General features: G+C 47.0%; 1 protein-coding gene across 2 annotated transcripts; it reads right to left on the bottom strand.

Annotated features, from left to right (window-relative positions):
- Nucleotides 1-1,938: 1,938 nt before the first annotated feature.
- Nucleotides 1,939-23,401, bottom strand: ZNF541 (zinc finger protein 541; the record flags this gene model as incomplete). 2 transcript variants are annotated; one of them, XM_081118817.1, is made up of 15 exons in its annotated part: nucleotides 1,939-2,107; nucleotides 2,195-2,376; nucleotides 2,536-2,676; nucleotides 6,084-6,172; nucleotides 6,728-6,803; nucleotides 7,959-8,062; nucleotides 8,459-8,601; nucleotides 9,180-9,243; nucleotides 13,431-13,755; nucleotides 14,673-14,840; nucleotides 15,051-15,207; nucleotides 15,481-15,539; nucleotides 16,701-18,561; nucleotides 20,225-20,468; nucleotides 23,095-23,401. In XM_081118817.1, the coding sequence occupies 15 exons, from the start codon at nucleotides 23,399-23,401 to the stop codon at nucleotides 1,939-1,941; spliced, it is 4,089 nt and encodes a 1,362-aa protein (XP_080974943.1). The 2 variants fall into 2 exon arrangements, with proteins under 2 accessions (XP_080974943.1, XP_080974944.1); XM_081118818.1 differs by lacking the exon at nucleotides 14,673-14,840.
- Nucleotides 23,402-24,321: the final 920 nt, after the last annotated feature.

Here is a 24,321-nt window from a genome sequence, read left to right as displayed (position 1 = left end):
TTGAAAAAAACTGTTATCTAGGGGTTGGGTGGGGGTGGGAGTGGGGGTGGGACTTGGCTGAGAGGGCTAAGGCACAAGAAACCTTCACCCAACTCTGTTCTTACATTCAAAGGCTCTCCTGGACCACCACTTGTGGTTGCCACTGTATTCTGACACAGATCAGGTGGGGGTGAATCTGGATGACCACAAGCAGTTTCAGTTCTTGTCTAAGCAGCACTACTATAAAAGCTCCCATTTGTTTTAAGCTGTTACATTTCAGGGTAATTTGTTATGTAGCAACAGATGACTGATACCACCCAATCCTTTTAAGCCAGAGTCTTTCATTTCCAGAGACATCAAGCTTAACTTGTGATTTAGGGTGGGATCCAAACAATAATCATATAGCCTGCATGCTCATTAAATAGTAGCTGCTCAGTTCTTATGGTACACCCTGCGAAATACTTCATTTACATTTTCCCATTTAACAGATATATGGAGGTAGGTATTTTCCATCCCATTCTACAGAGTGAGAAAACAGGCTCAACTAGGGAAAGTGACTTGCTGCAGCTGACAAAGGAGGCGGAGCCAGGATGGTTTACCCCATGCCTGAGCCCTTTCGCTTAACCACAATGCCCCAACTACTTCCAACTTCACTTGCACCTCCACCCCTCCTCCCTCCTCATCTGGAACATTTGCTTAGCTCAAATGTGGCCCCTCTGTGAGGACTCCTGACACTTCCTCTACGTTGCTCCCCCTCCCTGTCCCTCAGAACACAACATGCACTACTAAAGACACAATCACACGCCATGCAGTCAGTCCTCTGATCCGTTCCTCTTCCCCATCAGAGTCAATGACATCTACTCAGCTGGCCAATGAGACATGAGGGGCATTCTGCCTACTTATGATCAAATGCCCACTGTGTTCTGCTGTGGACTGCTACGAGCTTTCCTCATTTTTAAAAACGGACACATGGAAGGCAGGAATGTGCTCTCTTCCCTGTGTGGGAAGAGCTGATTCTTGCTGCTGCTGCAGCCAACATGCTGACCGTGCTTGATCTCACAGCTGAGCCACTGGACCCACTACACGGCCTGACTGCCTAAACCTATGCTGACGATTCTGTTACTTATGGCCAAAAGCACACCTATGGATCAAGATCTAAAACCTCCCTTTGCTTATTTCTGCTGCCTTCCTGCTCCTAAAATGTAAGCTGCATGCCAAAAGGGACCTTGTCCCTCTTGTGTCACTGTATCCCCGCCACACGGATTGGGCATATGATTGCTGAATGAATGAATGTATGAGGCCCCAGCTCCTCCAGGGCAGGGGCTCAGCCTACTCATCTCTGTGGCTCTAGCAAGTGGCAGGGACTCAAAAGCCTCTTAGATCAAAAGGCCAGGGAAGCCAGAAGACAGCCACTCAAGAACCCAATTTAATAAGATTTACAAGTCGACACGTACAAAAAAAACCTAACAATGTACAAGTCATTGCCAGACTAGGGACAGAATCTGGAATGCAGAGAGGCCCCTGGTGGGGGCCCCTACATGGTGGCCATCTGAAGGTGTTTTCCCACTGATTCTCTACATCTTGGCCTTACCTAACAATGGAACCAAACCCCAAACTGAGGCTAACATTTGAGAGCTACACAGATCTAACCTGTTCTCTCCCCGGCCTCCCTGCTCCAGGAGTGGAACTGAAAGAAGGGGAGCGACTATTACCCTAGAGAGGCTGGGGCCTCTGGCACCAGCCCACAGGGGAGACCTCGCAGCTGTCCGATGACTGTGCTTCTCCTGCCTACATATAGTCGAATGCTCACTGTGTCTGCAAGCTGGGCTGGCCCGTGGGGAGGGTGTGAGGGAAGCAGAGGGGTGCCCCAAATGTCTTGGAGAGGCGAAGGGAGACATAACAGGGCAGGGGGTCCCCATCTCCACTGCTGCCCTGCCCCCACTAGCCATCTGCCAGGAATCACCACTGCAGGGGGCCGATGTCAGCCCCCATCTCCTCCTCCTCCTCTTCCTCCTCTTTCAGCTGGAAGGGCTTCACTGGCCACTTCACCCTCACGATTGGCTCCACGTGGTCCTGAAGCCGGTGCCGCTTCATGTGGGCATTTCGACTCTTAATCTTGTCGAACACCCTGAGGAGTCACCAGAGGATGCAGGTCAGAGCAGGGGGAGGTGGGTGGCCCAGGGGGGATGAGTGCACCCAGGGAAGGGGCTGGTACCTCTCACACTCTCTGCAGGGAAAAACGCTCTGGCCCTCGGCGCTCCCGGGCCGTTCGGGGGTGCGCTTGGGGCCAGTGTTGGGGCTGGAGTTGAGGATGGACTCCCTCCTATAACTTTTGGTCTTTATCTTCAACTCAGGGGTTGGACGGTGGCTAGGTCTCTCTCGAGGGCTGCAAGTGACCTGCAGAGGGGGCAGAAACCATGGAAGGGAGCTGACCCTTCTGAGAGAGGTGCAGGGATACAGGGCACAAAGTCTTCTGCAGGGAAACCCTTCCCATGGAGCACCCTCCCCAACCCCAGCTTGGATTGGCAGTGGGCGTCCAGACCCCCAAGACCCTACCTTTGCTTCTGCCCTGTCTGCTTCATCAGGCTCTCTCTTGAGCCTCTTCTCCAGCCCTGGGGCTCGGCCACAGTCAAACTTTATCATCTTTTTCCAGATGTAATAATACTCAACACACTGGGCTACAGTCTTTGTCTGGATCTAGTGAAAGAAAACAGAAACTGGCTATGGGCAGCCCCAGCCACCACTTAGAAATGCTCGCTCCCTCTTTTGGCTTGGCCTGCCCATTCACTACAGGAGCAGAGAACCCCAAAGCCCCCCCAGGTGACGAGGGGCTTGGGACTGAAGCCACCAGAGCCAAGACTGGTTGTGCTCTGCACGCTCTGAGCAGCAAGGCGAGCCCAAGAACCTTTCCCTGTGGGAAGACGCACATGAAGGTACACTGTAGGATGCCCACTGTGACAGAATGGAAAAGTTTAATTGCTCTAGAAAGAAAACTTCTTAGGACAATTAAACTGGCCATTTCATCACTTTAGAAAGCACTTTCTCACGGTGATTTAAAAAAAAAAAATATCTTTATTGATTTCATAGGGAGGAAAGGAGAGGGATAGAGAGATAGAAACATCAATGATAAGAGAGTCACTGATTGGCTGCTTCCTGCACGCCCCCCAATGGGGATTGAGCCCGCAACCCAGGCATGTGCCCTGACCAGGAATTGAACCCCGATCGCCTGGATCCTGGGTCGACGCTCAACCACTGAGCCATGCCCGGCCGGGCGTCACCGTGATTTTTTCAGCGTTGTGTGCAGTCACAAACCAGGAGCCAAAATAGTATTTCCTCTGCCTAAAAAAAGTTGGGCTTCTGTTTCCAAACAAGATGGGACAACAGGAACAAGATTTACCTTCCCATCCAAAACAATGACAAGAAACAGTCAAAATGTAGGTAACAGTGGTTGATAAGACACTAGGCATCAGTCAAAAAAGTTTCTTCTATGAGAAAGAAACTAAAACATCACAGTTCGAACTTACAACCTTGAATATATGTTCAGGCCAGGGCCCAGGGATGGGGATCCAGGCAGAGACCAGCAGACTTCCTGAGTTGAGATAGAGCAGTGTGTCTGGGGAGACCAAGGTGGTGAGAGTCCATAGGATGAAGTACAGCAGTGGAGAGAGCTGCACAGAGAAAAACTCCAGAAATCTGGAGAGAGTGCCCCTCGAGCATTCAGTGAAGTGCTGAGCAGCATGTGAATAGGAGGAGATGACCCAAAGTTGGGTAAAGAACTGCCAAGAAGATTAGAGGGAAAGGTGCCCATCGCTTACACAGGGCTAGGAATAGTGCCTGTTCCCATAAGCCTGGGTGGAAAACCTTCTAATTCATGGGGCACTGACAGTGTAATGAGAAGGGTCTTGCCTCAGTAATGAGGAATAATTAACTCTAGAAAAAAGTTGTTCTGGTCCCATCTAAAAAAACTCTAAAAGCAATACTCAAAAGGAACAAGTCATTTTCAAGTAATTATGCCACAGAACCAAGTTCAAGAATATTTATAGAATGCAAAATATCCAGCATTCAACAAGCTAAAATTCACAATGTCTGGAATCCAACGTAAAATTACCAGGCATGCAAAAAAAAAAAAAAAAAAAAAAAGACACATAATGGGGAGAAAAATCAATCCATCGGAATCAACCCAGAATGAACATAGATGTTAGAATTAGCAGGGAAGGACATTAAAAGTTAGCGTAACTGTATAACATGTGTTTAAAAAGTTAAGTAGGGACATGGAGGATATAAAAGAGACTTATATAGAACTTCGAGAGATGAAAACTACATTGCATGGGATTAACATCAGATTAGACACTGCAGAAGGTAAGATTAGTGAACTTGAAGATACAAAAGTGGAAACCATCCAAAATGAAATACAAAGAGGAAAAAAAAAAGAATCAGTAAAAAAGAAAAGAACATCAGTGAGCTGTGGGCTGTGGGACAACTGCAGGATGCCTAACACACACCTAAGTGGAGTCTTCAGAGGAAAAGGAAGGGACACACAAAATATCTGAAGAAATAATGGAAGAAATTTCCCCAAATTTAATGAAAACTATAAACCTACAAGTCTAAGAAGCTTCACAAACCCCAAGCATAGGGGGAAAAAATGAAGAAAACTACTCTAAACCATATCATAATAAAATTGCTCAAAATCAGTGAAAATGAAAAATTCCTAAAAACAGCCAGCCAGGGAAAAAACACATGTTATATACACAAAGAACAAAGACAAGAAAGTAAATACATTTATTGTTGGGAATAAGAGCAAGAAGAAAATAGAGCAGCATCTTTAAATCACTTAGAGAAAAAATTGTCAACATAGAATTCTATATTTAGCAAAGATATCTTTCAGAAATGAAGGCAAAATACTCTTAAATATACAAAACTGAAAGAATATATTGTTAGAAAACCTGCACTACAAGAAATGTTCAGTGATTTACATTGATTGCTTCTGGAAAATGCTGCTAGACAGAAATATAGATCTACACAAAGGAATGCAGAGCAGGGAAAATGGTAACAATATGGGTAAATGTGTAAGACTTATTTAAATCTCTCTAAAAAAACAATTGACTGTTTAAACAAAAGTAATAGCATTGTATTGTGGGTTTATAACATGTAAAAAAGAATGCATAACAACAGCAGTAGAAAGGCCAGGAGGAGAAATGGAAATATGCTACTATAAGGCTTTCCTTCCGCACATGAAGTGCTATCAAATCACTTGCAGGTAGACTGTGATAAGTTACTGATGTGTTGTGTAAACCCTAAAGCAAACACCAAAGTAATAAAGTAAAGAGTTATAGCCAATAAGGCAACCAAGGAGATAAAACAGAATCCTAATATTTACCACATTAATCCAAAAGAAGTCAGAAAAAGTGAAAGGGGGAATAAAGAACAAACTGGACAATTAGAGAACAAAAAACAAGATGACAGACTTAAACTGAACCATCTCAATAACCACATTAAATGTAAATTATATAAATACCTCAATTAAAAGGCTGAATATTTCCTACGGAATAAAAAGCAACATCCCACACACACTACCTGCAAACTGCAAACTAATTTATGGTGACATAAAGTAGATAAGGAGTTGACTAGGGACCAAGGGGCAGGAGGAAACTGTGGGGATGATGGATGTGATCCATGGTGATGGTTTTACAGTTACATAAATATGTCAAAACATCAAATCTTATACTTTATGTGCAGTTTATGTCCATCAAGTTTAAAAAAAAAAGAACAAAAAAATCAGCAGGACATTAGGTGCAGCAGGATGCCCTTTTTAAAGCACGTGTGTATATGTGTGTAAGATCTGTACAGACAAATGCCTCCAGTGTACAACCAAACAGAGGCTATCAGTCAGAAGGACTGTGGGAGGGGTGTAGAGGGCTTTATCTGAGCATGTGATGCATTTCTGTACTGTTTGGAGTTGTTCATAATAAGGGTTTTTTAAAATTATAAACTGTTTACAATATGAGCAGAGTGTCACCCCTGACAGGCCCTGCAGCTCTTGCTTGGTTTGTCTCGGCTGTGTGAGGTGAGGCCTTGTCTACACCATGCACCCATGCGTGCTTTACCGTCTTGTGTATCAGGTAAAAGTCTTTCTTGTGAGCACAGAACGCCTTCTTAAAGAGCCTCTTTTCCATGGGGGTCCAGATGTCTGAGCCTATTGGAGAAAGTCAAAAGGGGGAGAGATTTCTCCTCTGGGACCACAGTGATGGCTGGAATGCTGATCACCCTCCTTTTATAACTACCATTACCGAGCACCAATTACGTGCCAAGCATTCTGCTAAGCCTCTTACCTGCTTTATCTCATACAATCACAAAACCATTAGCAGGTAGGGACCATTACTGTCCCCATTTTACAGACGCAGTAACTGAGGCTTCCACTGATTAAGAGATTTGCCAAGGGCAGGTGGGGGCCCCAGGCCGCCTGACTCCAGGGCTGATGTGCACGCCCCCTGACCTGAGCCTGCCTCCACCTCCCTGTGGCCAGGGACATCCCCTTCCCAGCTGGGCAGAGCCCACGAGAGAACCACTGGGAAAGGGAAGCTAAGATTCAACTAGAAGACTACAGCGCCCACTGAGTCACCCTAGAGAGGACAGGCCCTTCTGGAAAGGCAGGCAAAGCCTGCAAGAGCACAAGCCAGAGCTTGCCATCAAAGCTGACTGGTTTGGGGGTCTCAGCCAGGCAACTGCACGGGCACCTTGCTCCAGTCACCTGTGTAGCGATAGTCGGTGAGTGGGTGAGTCTGTGGCTTCTGGGGTCCTCTGAGTAAGAGGGTCTCCAGGGCAACCTGGAACAAGAGGAGTTGTAGGCTACTTACTGAGGGAGGGGAGGGGAAGTAGAGGCCTACCTTCATTGTCTCATTCATTCACAAACTTACAACCTTCCCCATCCCAGGGCTGCTGTGTGGTTGGTCCGAGGACTGGCCACCACCTGTGAGCCATCTGTGGGCAAGTGGACTGCATCCCTAAGCATGCTGTTGCTTTTCATAGCGAGATTTTTGTAATGGAGGACACAGCGTGTGGGTTTATTCTGGGCACAAGCTCCTTATCCCTTCCAGGGCCAGCATGTTAGGCAGCAGCTCTTCCCACTGCCCACTTTATTTTCCTCGGCACTAACTGTTACCTAATAATTTTTAAAACATATTTTTGTTTGGACTCTCCTAAAATGTAAACCCCATGAAGAGAGGGATTTTGTCGTGCTCACCAGCATAACCCGTCAGGACCGGCTGTGTAACCAGCAGGGCCCAGTGCGAAATGAAAACATGGGGCCCTTCTGTTAAAAAATGAAAATTTTCAAGATGGTGTCACCAGAGCCTTAAACCCAGCAGGGGCCTAGTGGGCCCTGCCCCAGGGCCACCATCATTAGCTACTCAGTGGGGCTCAACAAATATGATTTATGCTGAGCACCTACTATGTGCAGCCATGGCCCCTCTGCTTGAGAAAAAGCAGAACTGCGGTACTGCCTCTTGGGTCCCTAACTTGATAATTTGACTTTTCCTCTCCCACTCCTCAGAGCAGGACTTTTAACTTCTTTTCTAAGCCTCAGGACTGAGGAGGACCCTTGGAGGAGGCAGAGGCATTTCGGTTGCACCAGAGGTTTTCATACTTGGGTCAAAAAGATACAGCTCAATAAATCAACCAGATCAATTCAGGACCTGAGTTGGGTCTACTAGGCTCCCCTCCTCACTGCCCTGAGATTGAAGAAGAACCCAGGTGCCTTGCTGTTTTCCCAAATAAATGATTTACTGAGCCCATGTCTGCTCATTGGTGTGTTCAAGGGCCACACCAATCCCAGAGCTCCCCGGGGGGAGGATGGGGACCTTCCTTAGGTTTTCATAGCTGCAACCCCCATGGTGGAGGCACGTGGCATGTACCTGGGGCCCCAGCCCAGGAGAACAGGGAGCTTCCCAAAGCTCCCAGAGTCCCGCCCCTGCCTCCCTCACCTGAACATTGCCCTGGGCTTCGTGCAGGCAGTGCAGAGCCAGCTCCAGGTTGGTGCCCCCTCCTGGCATTACACTGGAGCAGGCCACGTTGCAGAGCTCGGTCACTGTTTCCAAATGTGGCCCCAGCAGAGTGCAAGGGAGAGGAGACAGGGAGTCAGCAAGGGCCAGGGAGGAGGCTCCCCGACAGTACAGACAAGGGGACTCCTTGTCACAGTTTCCCTCACATTTCAGTTAAAAGCCCACTGAGGGAAGGGAGGGACAGGAGGAAGGGCAGAAACCCTGCTCCTGGCACCTGCTCTGGATGGCCTGGCCAGCTGTTGAATGAGAAGGGAGGTGATGGCAGGAGGCAGCAGCATGGAAGAAGCTATACTGGACTAAGGGCTAGTTCCCTCCCTCCCAGGAGACCCTGCTTCTTGGTCAAGGTGAGAACTGGGAAGAGAAATTCCTTGGAGATGGGGTGGGGGCGTGGCTTGGGAATTTGGCCCAAAAGTCCCAGCCACCTCTATCCTGCGTTTCCAGGTTGGTCATTACATCTCCCCATGGCTTCCAGACCAGAGAAGCTAAATGCTCATCAATTCCAGCCAGCAATCTGTCCTGGAGCTCCGGGATCTCAGCCTGAAATCTGCTTCCTATGTTGATGTGTCTGAAAGGAGGTCACATACAGATATGCGAGATACATGTGACTAAGATGAGAAATAAAAGAGTTGCATGGTGTGCCCTGCTCTGCGGAACCCCCATCACCTCCGACGTGCTGAGTGTTGGTTACCCCTGACAGACACGTGCAGGCATTCCAGAAACCTCTCAAGGGATCTTTCCTTCCTTCCTCCAATTTCTTTTATTGCCAGATTTCTGGCCTCAGGTGTCTGTCTCTCTTGAGGTCTAGGACAGGGGACGTACATGCTGATACCTGACATACTTCTACACCCATGGCCACATCCATTTAACCACTGTGCCATCACCAATTCTACCTAGAACCCCAGGGTCTTGGGAATTCTTTCCAGATAGGCCCAACTATGGTATGTTTGGACAAAGGAATATTGGGGGAACTTCCCACATGTACCTGGAGAAACCCACCACTTCTCTCCTGGGGAGACTCTGTAGCTATACCTGATCCTCCTGTGATGTGGGAGCCCTTGGGAAACACTGACACTGGAATGTAAGGAGGGTAAAAGCAGCCCCGCTCTGGAAGGACCCTCAGGTTCTGAATCTGTCCCAACTCACGGTTCAATGCTGATCTTGGTGTCATCCTTCACCACACAGATGCCAAAAGAACCATCCACTTGATCTAGAAAAAACACAACGAAACACCTCTAGAAGACTGACTAGAAGTGATCCACGGGGCCCCTTCTGTCTGCCTTCCCAGAGCAGCTGAAAGCAAGCTCTTGAAGCCTGCATGGTATAAAGGTTCCTCAAAAAATTATATGGTAATATGATCTCGCAATCTCACTTCTGGGTACTTATGCAAAATAACTGAAATCGGGGTCTCAAGAGATACCTGCATGCCCATGTTCACTGCAACACCATCCATAATAGCCAGGATGTATAAACAAACTAAGTTACCACTGCCAGTTGAGTGGGTAAAGAAAATGTGGTATATACATACAGTGGAACACTGCTTCGCCTTTAAAAAGGAAATTCTGCGATACGCAACAACATAGGTGAACCTTGAGGACAACCTTTAGAACATTATGCTAAGTGACTAAACCAAAGAAAGATTGTATGATTCCACTTATATGAAGTATCTAAAATAGTCAAATCCATATAATCAAAGAGTGGAGTGGCGGTTTACAGGGGCTGAGGAAGTGGGAAATAGGTAGTTACTAATCAATGGGCATTAAAGCCCTGGCCAGGTAGCTCAGTTGGTTAGAACATCGTCCCTATACACCAAGGTTGTGGGTTTGATCCCTGGTAAGGCCACATACAAAATGCATGAATAAGTGGACAACATATCGATGCTTTTCTCTCTTTCCCTTTCTCTCTCTCTCAAATCAATCAATAAATAAAAAATTTAAAGTTTCAAGTAAGCAAGATGAATAAGCTCTAGAGATCTGCTGTATGACATATAATCACAATATTGTATTGCACACTTAAACATTTGTTAAAAGGGTAGATCTCATGTTAACTGTTCTTATCACAGTAAAGTAAAAAAATTTTTAAAAGACTGCAAGGAAAGTAGATAGGACTTCTGAAAACACACAGTAAGGAACTCAGCAAAACAACAAATTAACTGATAAAAATTATATGGAAAAAACCAGTAAGTTCAAGTCTCTGGAAGTTGTCCTAAAGGCATAGAGCATTAAGAAACACACTGAAGAAAACTGGCCAAATCTTAGTAAGAATGGTTAGAATCTGTGACATCTTAGCCATGACCCATCTTACCCACCTGGTCTCCTGCTCTGTAACAGACTCTACCCAGAGTGCTCTACTCCAGGTAGGTGCAGCCAAGGAGATGGGGGCTCCCTCTCCCCTTAACTCCCATGCTTAAAGGATTAAAGGGAAGTATAATAATAATTTCTCATCAAAGAGAGAATACCATTAAGGGGAAGAAATTATTATTATTTTTTAAAGGAACCAAATGGAAATTCTGGGGTTAAAGAAGTACAATAACCAAAATGAGACTCAATAGTAATGATCAACAAACTAACTTGCTGATAGATCAATGGCCTCCTGAGCTGGAACAGACTCTCTATTTTTAAAATGATATAAAACTATACAAAGTAATAATTATGACAATGCCTTGTTGGGTTTCTAATATATAAAAATGTAATATAACAGTAATAGCAAAAGTGTTACAGAAAACAGAGATAGAAGAGCAATGTTTCTATGTCTCATTAATAAGTTATGGCACATCTGGAAAGGTTGTCATATTCCGTATATATAGTGTAGGTCCTAGAGCAACCACTAAAAAATGACTAAGAAAACATGAAGAATTAAAGGGATTAAAATGTAACACTAGAAAATATTCACTTAATACAAAAGAAAATAGAAAAGAAGGAACGGGAGAACAAGACATGAGACCTGTAGAAAATAAAAAGCAAAATGGCAGCTGTAAATCCAATCACATCAATATAACATTAAATAAGAATGGATTAAACAAACCAATCAAAAGGCAGTTTGTCAGACTGGGTTAGAAAACATATGCTCCAACTAATGCTGTCTATAGGAGGCATGCTTTAATTTTAAAGGCATAAATAGGTTAAAAATAAAAGGACAGAAAAATATGTATCAAGCAAACAACCATAAAGGGGATGGACTGGCTATACTAATGTCAGACAAATTAGACTTTAAAACAAAAGATACTACTAGAGATGACATAATTATCATAATGATAATAAATGATAGCACAATCATACCATCATGATAAAAGGTCAAGCCATCAGGAAGACATAACAATTATAAACATGTATGCACCTAAAAACAGAGTCTAAAAATACAGGAAGCAAAACTTGACAGAATTGAAAGGTGAAATATACAACTTAATAATGGCTGGGGATTTCAATACTTTCAATAATGGGTAGGACAACTAGGCAGAAGATCAACGAGGAACAACACTATAAGCTAACTAGACATAACATATCAACGGAGCATTCTGCCCAACATCAGTAGAATACACATTCTTCTCAAGTACACATGGGACATATTCTAGCCCATAAAACATGCCTTGATAGATTTAGAAGTACTGAATTCATGCAATGTGTTCTCTGACCACAAAAGAATCAAATTAAAAATCCATAAAAGAAGGTAATTTGTAAAATGTGTAGGAATTAAACAACAAAATAATATTCAATGTATCAAAGAAGAAATCAAAAGAGAAATTTAAAAATATTTTGAGATGAATGAAAATAAGAATACAACATACTAAAACTTACAAAATGCAGCCAAAGCAATGCTCAGAGGGAAGTCTGTAGATGTAAAATGTATTTAAAAACAAAACAAATCTCAAATCATTTATGGCTCATTAATATTCAGCAAGGGTGCAACACAATTAAATGGGAAAAGGTCTTTTCAAATAATGGTGCTGGAACAATTTAAACCCACATGCAAAAGAATAAATTTGGATCCCTACCTCACATAGAATATAAAAGTTAACTTAAAATGGATCAAAGACCTAAATGTAAGAGTTAAAATTATAAAACTCTTAGAAGAAAACATGGTTTGTAACCTTTGGTCAGGCAAAACACCTTAGATATAACACCAAAAGCACAGCTAATGAAAGAAAAATAAATTGGACTTCATAAAAATTAACTTTTGTACTGCAAACATTACCATAAATAAAATGAAAAGACAGCTCACAAAATGGGATAGAGTGTTTGTAGGAAAATCATATATCTGATACGGGCCTTGCATCCAGAATATGCAAGGAACTCTCAAGAATCAATAATTAAAAGATACCTCCATATTTGAAATGGGAAAAAAATGAATAGAGATTTCTCCTAAGAAGATATAAATATGGACAATAAGTACATGAAAAGATGCTCAACATCATTAGCCATCAGGGAAATGTGAATCAATACCACAGAGACAACACTTTACACCTACTAGTGTGATTACAATAAAAAAGATAGACAGTAAGTGCTGGCAAGGTTGTGGAGAAACCAGAATTTTCATACAATGCTGGTGGGAATTTAAAATGGTCTAGTCATTTTGGAAAACAGCCTGGCAGTTCCTTAAATGGTTAAACACACAGTTACCGTAATGACCTAGCAATTCCATTCCTAGGTATCTAGCCAAGAGAAATAAAAACACATCCACACAAAAACTTGTATATGAATGTTCATAACAGCATTACTTATAATAGCCCAAAATTGGAGACAACTAAATGCTCATCAAGTAATGGATGGATAAAGAAAACATGGTCTATCCAGACAATGGGGTGTTATTCAGCCACAGAGAAATGAAGCACTGATCCACGGTACAGCCTAGATGGACCCTGAAAACGCGCCGAGTGAGTACACTAGACACAAAATGCAATGTGTGATTCCACTTACACAGAAAGTCCAGAATAAGCAGGTCCATAGGGAAAGTAGATCAGTAGTTTCCCGGGGCTGGGATACTGGGGTGATGGGGATATGGGGGTGTAGTGTTTCTTCTGCGGGTGATGAAAATGCTCTATAAAATTAACTGTGTGATGAATGCAGAACCCTGTAAATAGACTAAAAAACACTACATTTTAAATAGTGGTTCATATGGTATATAAATTGCATCTCAATAAAGCTGTTTAAAATGTTACAAGTAAGGGTAGGCAGGATGCTCAGGCTAAATGGCCTCTATGTTTTCTTTCTGGCTGTAAAACTCTAAGCACCTAGAAGGCTGCTGATCACAGATGGTCCTGGGATACCTATAAGCAGCAATGAGACCTACAGCCACAGGCAGGAGAGAATCTCTGGACCAAATGCTACAAGGAAGAGTGGGGCTGGTCCACAGGAGGTCCGCCAGGTGAAGACCAGAGATCTGCAGCACAGCTTCACTCACCAAGCATGGTGCTGATGAGCTTGTCAGGCCCGGCCTGAGCTGACGTGGAACAGAGAGTGCTGAAATACAGCCCAGACCCCTCCCGGATGGGGCTGAGCATTGGGGGTGGCGTGTAGGGAGGGCACTGGAATAATCCCTTTAGGAGGCGGTCCACCAGGAACACGGGAGACCGCAGGCAGCTCTGGTGGCATCGTCCTGGGCCTGGCTCCCCAAACGTGGAGCGGGGTGGAGGGATGAACAGTGCCTTGGGCTGGGGGCGCTTCTTCCGCTTCCTATGCTGGCTGCTCTCCTTGCTTTCTCTCTCTTCCATGTCTTTCTCTTGTCCCTGGGGAAGAAGAGAGTTCCACCTGAGGCCACCTGCCACACAGCTCAGTCCTCAAGATAGCATGAGAAGGAGAAAAGGAACTGATCATGGAGACAGAGGGAAGCATGACATGCATACCCCTGTGTGTCCATGCCCAAAGCCCTCAGCAAAGGAGGCAGAGCAGGGCTGCCTCTCCTGAGCGGGACCCCAGATCCTATGCTTGTGGTGGAAGGATGGACCCTTCTCAGGCACCCACACTCCAAGGAGACCCTGACTCAGAGGATTTGGGAAACGTGTGAGGTCAGTTTCAGTTGTTAACTTGACTGGCACTTAAATAGTGGGGGCCAGAGACACAGTAACAGTGTAACAAAATGAAAACATATTTCCCTCCAAGTGACCACAGCTCCTGTGAGACAATCAATGGGATCCATGCTCCCTGTCCCCAAGTCCAGCTTGCACTGTACCGGGCAGGATCCTCCAGTGCAGGCTGAAAAGACTGCATGCCTAAATTTACTGTGCTCTCTCTCACCTCCACAGTCTCCCCTCTTCTCTGCCAGTTGTACTCCTTCTCATCCTCCAGCTCTCAGCTCCAACACCCCCCCTCCAGGAAGTCCTCCCTGACCTCCTCAGGCTGGGTCTCTGGAACCCCCTCAAGGCTCCCAGAGCTCCCTCTGCTTCCTCCCCGGCCCAGCCCTGCCCATTCTGAGTCATCACTGTCTGGGGGTAGGTCTATCTACTCCACTGGACTGGAAGCCCCAGGAGTCAGGGGAGAGGCTATCATGGCACAGAGGAAAATCAGTGGATGATGAATGAACGAACACGCAAACCAAGCTCTTATGGAATCAGGATTTTTCTTGGTATTTGTTTGGGCTTTTCCCACAGCTTTCACCAGGAGGTAGGGAAAGCAGCAGGAAAGAAGTGGACTGACCAGCACCCACCTTGGCTGTGCTCCCCAGGACTCGGTGTGCTGGAGCCACGGGCACCGGCATGGGGATCTCCAAAGGGACTGTGTTGTCCAAGGACTTCTTGGCTCCTGGGGGACTCTGCCCGTCCCCCTCCAGCCTCAGCACTTGTCTTGTTGGTTTGTAAAACTCTGTGCCAAACACCTAAAAACAGAGAAGAGAAAGCTCTTCAGGAGAAACAGGAGGCATGGAGTGAAAGAGCTGCTTCAGCCTGAAGTTCCGACTCCTGGCCCCTCCTCAGGTTTCCCCAGATAATGGAGGATATCTCCCTCCTAAAATAAATGACACCCATTTACTCCCCAAAGCTTGTCAGAAACCCTGAAAGCACAGAACTTCCTGTGTGTGCCGCTTCACCTGCTCCTGCTTCCCTCGCGGTGATGGCCACTGGTCGCTGTGAAAGCACATGTGACTGCTCAGCCCCTTCTCGGTATAAAACATCTGGCTGCAGTTCTTGCAGATATAAGTGCTCCTTGGCTCGGCCCAGTCTGCAAGGCCCCCGTTTTGCTGGTTACTGCGGAAGACATGGCCAGAGGGAAGAATGCGAGAATGGGACTCTGTCCCTGAGCACTAACTCTGTTTTTTTTCTTTTTAAAGTTTGATCCACTAACAATTCTAGATGAACCCTAAGAATTGGAGACAACACCCCAATTCTTTAGGGCCTGGCACATACCTCTCCAGGACTGATGCATCCAGAGCTCAGTTACCCAGGGCCAGCACATAGAAGCCACCAGAGGACTCCTAAGGGGTTGCACTCCCCCAGGTGTGGGGGGCCTTCTGAACTTACCATCCACCTGCCATGTTCTCCTCCTTCATCAGATGGGGGAGCCGGTAGATATTTCCACCCTGAAGATTAAAATATACCTGAACCAATGTATCAGAAAGGAGGTTTACAAAAGCTAAAACTCTAAGACGCTTAAAAGACTACACAGGTGTCATTCTTTGTGACCCTGAATTAGGCAATGGTTTCTTGGATGACACCGAAACAAAAGACAGAAGAGACAGCCCTGGCAGGGTAGCTCATTTGCTTAGAGCATCGTCCTGATATGCCAAGGCTGTGGGCTCAATTCCTGGTCAGGGCACATACAAGAATCAATCAATGATGCATAAATAAGTGGAAGGGTTGCCAGTTTGATTCCCGATCAGGGCACATACCTAGGTTGTGGGTTCGATGTCCAGTTTAGGCATGTACGGGAGGCAATCGGTCAATGTTTCTCACATCGATGTTTCTCTCTCTCTCTCTAAAAATCAATAAAAAAATAAAAATGGGCAAAGAATCTGAATAAACACCAAACCAAAAAGGATCTATGAACAGCCAATAAGCACATGAAGAGATGCTCAACATCATTAGCCATCAGAGCAATGCAAATCAAACCATAATGAGAGACCGCCGCACAGCCACTAAGATGGCTATGAAGAAAACTGGACAAGTGTTGGAGGGGATGGAGAGAAATCGGAGCTCTGTCGCTGTGGGTGGGAATGTAAAATGAGGCAGCTGCTCTGGAAAACAGACGGGCAGTTCCTATGGTTAAACACAGAATTCCCATATGACCCATTAATTCCGCTCCTCGGTATTTCCCAAGAGAAACAAAAATATACATGCACACAAAAACCTGTACACTAATGTTCACAGTAGCACTATTCACAATGGGCAAGAAGTGGAAACAACAAATATGGATGAACATGTGATGTACCCATACCAAGGAATATTACTCAGCCACAAAAATGAAGCACTGACACACGCTACAACAAGAACTTTGAAACCATTATGCTGAGTGAAAGAAGCCAGTCACAAAAGGCCATGTAGTGTTTGATTCCAATGATACGAAATGTCCAGAACAGGCAAATCATAGATACAGAAGGTAGATTCATGGTTGCCAGGGGCTGGGAGGGATGAAGATATTGGGGGATGACAACTAAGAGTATAGGGTTTCTTTCAGGGTGAAAATGTCCTGGCAAAGGGTGACTGATGTACCACCCTGTGATTATACGAAAAACCGCCGGTACCTGGATTCTGTTGAAGATCGTCAGCTTGGACTTCGAGTCCCGGGAGGGATCGGCTGGAGGCCCGGCTGAGGAGAAGGAGGCCATGGCGACCTGGCTGGGAGAAGCTGCACAGCACATGTCCATCTTCACCTTCTCCTTCCGGAAGCCTGAGAAGCGCTGGGCCCGGGGGTTGCTGGAGAAGAGCCTGTAGCCTCCGCCCCGGGAGCAGGCCGTGCCCTTCTCACCTTTTGTGGCTCCTGATGCTGGGCCACTCTCAGCCTGGGTCTGCTTCCCGGGGACCTGGGCTCCGGGTGGCTCGTCCCCACCTGACTGGGTCTGCTGTGGGCCACCAGGGGAGAAGATGTCCCCCAAGTCCAAAGTCCCTTTTGCGGATCTCAACTGCTTGGCCAGAGAGGAGATGTCTGGATTCTCAGGAGGGTCCAGAGACGCGGCCATGAGAGCCGGTGGAGCGGTGGCCACCTTTGGTACTCCCTTAGAGTCCCATTTCGTGCTGCCAGGAGAGGCTGCTCTGGGGAACGCAGGTGTGGTTTTCCTCCTTTGGGCTGGGGAGCCCTCAGGCTCCGGGTTTCCAGGGCCAGCATGGAGAGAGTCAACACCAGGTGTCGGCGGCAGGGGCTGCTGTGACCACGGGCCTGGCTTCAGGGCAGCCTGCTTCCCCTCAGGCATGGGGAGCTGGGAGGACACAGCAGCTGCCTGGGCCTGGGAGAAGATCCGCTGGGACTTGGTGATCATCTGCAGCACCTGCATCTGCTCGTGGCTCACCAGAGACTCCTGCGACTTCAGGAACAGCTGCCGCAAAAGAGGGGTGGCGTCCGATGGGAGCCCGCCAAGCTTCTGGACATCCTGCAGGCCAGGCTCCCCAGGGTTCTGCCATGGGAAAGTGTCACAGTCAAACTGGCTCTTTTTGGAAGCCCAGGGGTCATCTTCCCCACTGGCGTGTCGGGGATCACTGGAGGCCTCCCCGGGAGCCTTCAGGAGTGAGGAAGTGAAGGGCAGCACATCCTCCAGACTGAGGCCCGAGCTGGGCGAGGGCTCCCTGGTTGGGGAGGTGCCGCTGGGCCCAGCGCTGGAGTCAGGGCCCTCTGGGGACTGCACGGCAGGGGCCTTGTGCACCATGAACACACTGTTCCCTTTGCTCTTGGGGCAGCCCGGCAGGTTTCGGTTCCGGAGCCACTGGAAGTTGTGGCTGGATGGCTGGGAACTGGAGGGGCCTGACTGGCCTCGGAACAGAGGCAGGCAGGTCGGTAGGGGCCCGCCCTCAGGCCAGCCCTCCAGGGTGGATGGGAGCTGGAGCAGCCAAGGCTCTGGCTCAGATGGATCAGGGCCACCATTCTCTCCTGCCCTTGAGTGGATGGCTGTGAACATGTCAGTGACAGGATCCTTCTGTGGGGGATGAGGCTCCTCAGGAATCTCAGTGCCCAGGGATCCTGGGGCTGCTGGGATGCTCACTGGGGTGCAGGAGGACCCGGATGAGGGTGGGCAGGGATAGGCCATGTTCCTCCCTTCGCTGCTGTCTGAAGGCCCTGCTGGGGCCGGGCAGGAAGAAGGGATCTTCTGGTGGACGATGCTGCTCACGATACAACGCAGAAGGTCTCGGTTGGGCAGGAGGGAGCCAGGGGACCTGGCTTCTGGGGGCATCAGGGACCGTAGGCCGCTGGGTGCAGGCGGGCCGGCCACCTCATGGGCGTGGGGGGAGTCCCCGCAGGCCTCCTCCTCCGCAGGGGCTTCCTTCAGGATGCACAGGCCATGCTGGACCTCATAGTGCCTGCGTAGCGAGCGGTAGTCGCAGTAGCTCTTGCTGCAGCCCTGCTCGATGCACACGAAGGGCTTGGTCTTCTGGTGGGTGAGCATGTGCCCAGTCCTGGAGCCACACATGAGAGGGAAGTCAGCGGCACTCCACTCAGGCCTCCCGCTGAAAGGACCCCGAGGGTGCCCCACGATTCAGACACTGCACTCAGCCCCCAATCTGGAAAGGGTGCTCCTCTCCCTCACCTTCAACTGAATCCCTTATCTGAGGAAAAAAATCAGTGGAAGCTAGGCCAGAGTTCGCCAAAGTGGGTTCCCAAGGAACACCAGTCCTCCAGTTGCTCCCTGAGGACTTGGGCTCAGTTGGCAAGTTTTGAAAAAACATTATGTGCTCCTGGGAGGTGCACAGGGCACAGGGGCAAATTCAAAAAGCCACATAGCAGATGATAGAGATGCATCTGTTTAACTTCCGATGTCTCTCACACTTACTTGCCCACAGAACTGTTTTTTGAAGTAGCCTCTGTAGCATCCCCAAGAACCAGAGCTCTCCAGAATGCACGGGGGGAGCTGCTAGCCTGGGGAACCCTTCCTTTAACAATGGAATGTCTGTCTTCTCTTGGATTCTCTAAGGAGACAGATACCTGAACTCCCACAGCAAAATGAAATTTACAGATGCCCAATTAGAAAACTTTCTAGAAAACAGCCAAATATGCCCATAATTTCTAAAATATAAGTGAACACAAATGTATATTATGTTTATATCATACTTATATCTACATTAACATATTATAAACATAAACAGATGAGTAGAGCAGGCTCTGGGTTCCCGACAGTCCTCCAGTGGACAGTTGTAAGTGTGGCATGTGGGGTTTGTCCAATAGACACTAAAGCCCTTCCCCAAAGGTCAGCCTTTGGCTTCCATCTGCAACAAGCAGCTGAGAAGGAATCAGGAGACCCTGTTTCTAGCCCCAACTGTTACCACTTGTGACATGAGCAGACTACTTCCTTTCCTTCGGGTATGGGTGGGCAAGAGGATAACATAAAAGACAAATTAATCAGAACCCCTGTAAAGGCCAGGAGCACTGTAAAAATGCAAAGGATTGGACGTCCCACTTGTGAGTCTCCTGGTTTGAGAAAATTTTCTTTCCTTCCTCACCAGCAAGAAAAGCTCATCACTTCCGAAACATCAAGAACAAAGGAAATTCTGCTTCGAACTCTTATAATGGGCTTTCTTTATAAAATCAAGAGTTCTTAAAAAATCCAGAGTTTTAAAAAAAGGAGTTAAAAAAGAAAACAAGTTAATGCTCCATTGCCATGTTCTAGAAACAGGCATTTCAGAAATTCTCATGCCCTGTGTTATCCCAACGCATAGTCCTGATGGTACACAGATGGTTTTCCTGACACCCACCAAGGACTCGGAATGTTTCTCATTAGCCCAGTTCCCTCCCTGTCAGAACTGCCTAGAAAGCCATGCTGTTATGTTTTTAAACCACAAGGGTCCTGGCTACAATCACAGCAGTGATCTCCTCACTGGTATGAATCTGGGGGCTCAGAAGAGTGACCTGTTCAGGCCAGTGCCAGCCCTGCCCAAGCACTGGCAGTGTAAGAAGGGAGTCTGTGGCTAAGCACAGGTGGCATCCATCTGGGGCACATGGAGGTGGGACAACCCAATAGCAGGTGGGACAAGTTGATCTGGGAGGGGATGGGAGAGACATAGGACCGCCCCACTCCCCCGCAGCCCCCTGAACAGTAGTTTGGGGGACCAGACTCCTACATACAGGTGGTCCTGCCGCTTAAAGGCCTTGCTACAGATTTTGCACACGTGTTTCCTCTCCTGGCTGTGCGTCAGGTAGTGCTTGCTGAGAGAACTGGCACTGCTGAACACCTTCCCACAGAGGCTGCAATCCAGGAGTGGGTTTTGCGGGGAACTGTGCTGCCGCTTTCCTTTCCTCGCACTCCCAGAGGTGGCCCTGCCTCCTTCGTCAGTGTCTTTAGGCGCCTTGAGTGGGCCTAGCCCCAGGTCTAAACAGAAGAGAAAGCACAGAATATAGACATTAGGGCAATCAAGGAGCATGGTGGAGCACTCTGCAACCTGGAAGCAAAGCCATGTAGGGGGGAGTAGGGAGGAGCTCTCCCACCTCAGCAGTTCTACTGCAGAGAAAACACCGTGTAGGAGCAGGCAAGGGAGAGAAGGCACCCCAGTCCTCTGCACCTGCAGGAAGGCAAGCAGCCCTAGTGCCACACTTGGAAGCTCTCCTAGGACAAGGTGAGCAAGACGGGTGGGGTTTTATACCATCAATGGCACTCTTGGAAAGGCAAACCAAAAACACATACTCCAAAACCCTTTCTCCCAGCCAATTCTACTTCGGGGTTTTAAAGATATAAATGTAGGTTTGTATAGAGTTCGCTGCAAGGGAGTTAACGGCAGCACTGTTTTTCCTGGTGAAATGTTAGAAACACCCTACCATCTGACAGGAGGGTGTGCAGCTCACTGTACTGCAGTTTAAATGGTGTGTGACATATGCACTTAAGATAAAACTGTAGAAAAATACCTGACAACATGCTGATGCCGCACTAAGCAAGAAAAAGCAGCTTGCTGCAAAACAGAACTGTCCCAGTCATAGAAAAAGAAAACGTATTCAGAAAACAAACTGAGAGAATGAACTGACTGGTAGCGTTATGGGTCAGTTTAATTTTCCTCTTCTTGTGTATCTGAATTTTCCATGTTTCCTGCATCCCTCGGGTGAAATGATAAAAGGTACTTTAATGAATTACGTCATTGGAGGAACTGGTGAAGGGCTGAGAATGTTCCGCTGGGGAAGGGAGATGTCTTCAAACACCTGAGGGGCCAGCGTGTGGAGGAGGGAGTGGATTGCTTCTGTCTTGCTCCAAGGAACAGAGCTGGGTTCGGGGACTAAAGAGTAAAAGGGAGCTAATTTCAAATCACTAGAGCTGTAAGGTCATGGACACGGGCACTCCGCAGGCTCGAACAACACAACGGAATGAATAACTGCTACAACCGCCACTGGATGGCCTGCCCTCATGGAAGAAAGCAAACGCACTAAGTTTTAAAAAGGGAATAAAAAGGGAATATACACTTAATACACCTGAAAAACCATGATTTTCTCAGTGACTTAACCTATGTTTTTAAAAATTTACACGTGGGAGCCAGAGTGGGGATTTTTTCTTGTTGTTCTATTTCTTTATTTTCTAAGTTTTCTTTAATAAATATGTATTACTTTTCTAATTTAAAAATTAACATAAGCCTGGCTGGGCCTGGCTCAGTGGTTGAGCATCGACCTAGGATCCAGGAGATCGCGGTACAATTCCCTGTCAGGGCACATCCCCGGGTTTCGGGCTTGATCCCCAGCAAGGGGTGCGCAGGAGGCAGTTGATCAATGACTCTCTCTCATCACTGATGTTTCTCTCTCTCTCCCTCTCCCTTCCTCTCTCTGAAATCAGTAGACATATTTTTTCTTAAACAATTAACATAAACATATGCATTTATATGGAGCTAAATTTAAGTTAGAGAAAAGTAAAGAATAAAAATTTAATATTCAGTGGATTTCTCCTTTTTAAAAAATAAGATTACCAAAATTCAAGTTTATTTGCACTTACCAGCATTTTTCAGGTGATTTCTGTGGCCTGGGTTGAAACCCCTAATTACTGTATCCCCAGGCCTGGCCTGGTGCCTACAACACTCAGATATCCCAGGTATCTAGGATTTCATGTTTAGCCACTGTTCCTACATGGTGACAAGACTAACGCCCTGTCTGCTACATCTTGGGCTGAGTGGGGCCTTGGAAGGTTTTCATTTTACCAAGTCTTCAGGACACTTTTTGAGCTGCTTGTTCTAATTAACATTAGTATCTGTGTGCAGGGCTGCTGTCTCAGATGTGACCTTCCATGCGCACTGTGTGACTATAAATATCAAAGAGCTCTGGCTCGGTGAACCCATCTAAGCAACTTACTCAAGAACTCGTGAAGAGGGCTGAAAACAAAAACTGAATCTCTCTTGTGGGGGAAGCCTGAAGGCAAACCAAAAGGAGAGTTAACAAAGGTCTTGATGATTCTGTTAGTTCTCCCTTTGTTCCTCCACTGCTGAGGAGAAAGACTTAGAAATGGAGCAATGGGCTGGCTGAAATGAATTCTAACAATACGGGTAAAAATGACTATTATCTGTCCAGAGCTTTACAGTCTGCAAAGTGCATCCATGTTCATGCCTTCTTTTGCTCATTCCTACTGGTACTCTGGGGGGAAGAAGGTTGGGTATTAGGTATTACTGTCCCCCCACCTTACAATGAAGACACTGAGGCTTGGGAAGTTTAGAAGTAGCAGATTGACAGGCTCCCAGCTCACTCCAGAAGCATGAAAACAGCCTCTGAGAAGTGATAACGGATAGGAAAGTCTTGAAAACTCAAAGATCTATCCACACCACACACGAGATTAGGATGTCCCCAGGCATCCACATTTCAGTTTTCTTGACTAGGAAATTGGGGACGATTCCCAGGGGGGGAAAGTGACTGCTCCCTATTCACCTGTGGAAGAGAGAAATGTCCATGACCAATCAGTGCAGAGCCAACCCCTGGGTACCACTGGAACTTCCCAACAGCCCGCCAGGCTCTCAGACCCAGGTGGACAGCGTTACCTTGTAAGGAAGTCTGAGATTCGGGGTCTGCATACTCCTCCAGCAGCTTCACAGAGTCGCTGTCCTTCCCCGAGTACAGGGACACTGCGTCTAAGTTGTCCTCCAGGGCCTCGCCGGGCACATCGGGCTTTGGGAGGCTGGGGTCCAGGTCCAAACCACTCAGGCCCGCGTAGAGCAGGTCTCGGGTGCTGGGACCCAGATTCTGGTTGAGGGTGTCACTGCAGTTGAGTCCCTGGCTCTCAGAAAATGAAGGAAGGTGCATCTTGGATGGAAGAGGGCCCTCATCCCCAAGGCTGTACTGGTCCATGGTTATCTGCTGCCAGGTTTTGGTCAAGAGCTACTCTCCAGACGAACAGAGACACGTAAGGATTCTGGGAGGAGAGGGCTCTTGGTGGTCTCTGATTCCTGACAACGAACGAGGAGGAATCAAAATGATAAGACGGAAACACAGTGTGGTGGATAGAACAGGGACTTGGCATTCAAACAGACCTGTATTGGGGTCTGTTCTCTGACACTTAATAGCCATGTGACCCTGGGAGAGTCACTTAAGCTCCACGAGACCCAGTTTCCTCATCTGTGAATTGGGCATAAGCGTACTTCCATCATAAAGTGGTTGTAAGGAATAAATGGAAGGATTTCCGGCAACATGGTGGACTGAACTGACCTCTTTTCCAGCTACAAACACATAGAAATATGAGAAAAGATCATTTTTAATGCATAGCCAAGGTCAAGAGACAGGTAGCACCCAAGTGTCAGCAGCAGTGAGAAAACTCAAAGCCAGCAGTGTAAGCGCAAGTCAGCCCAGGGGAAAGTCAGGCTCAGATGCGGAGCTGCTGTCAGTATGGCACCCACTACATGTGGCCATGGAGCACTCAACATGTGACTGGCCCCAAACTGAGACATGCTGTCTGTCAGCGTAAAATACACACTGGATTTGGGAGACTCAGGACCAAAAATAATCTTTTTGTATTGATTACATATTACAGTGATAATACTTTGTACCTAGTGGGTTAAATATAGTGTGTTATTTAAATTCATTTCATTTGCCTCTTTTATTTTTTAATGTGACTCAGTATATTTCTACTAAAGAGCATTACCCTGGAGGCTGGGACATGGGGTCGTAATAGACACATGGGAAAAGGAAATAGTGCCTTGAGGTGACAGGAAATGGAGACCTGGGTCCTGGAAGAGCCATTCACAGGAAAACAAATAAGAGAAAAACTCTGC

The sequence above is a fragment of the Miniopterus schreibersii genome, assembly GCF_964146895.1.
Source record: "Miniopterus schreibersii genome assembly, chromosome: 18".
NCBI classification, from domain to species: domain Eukaryota; kingdom Metazoa; phylum Chordata; class Mammalia; order Chiroptera; family Miniopteridae; genus Miniopterus; species Miniopterus schreibersii.
This window is presented reverse-complemented; position numbering and strand designations above follow the sequence as displayed.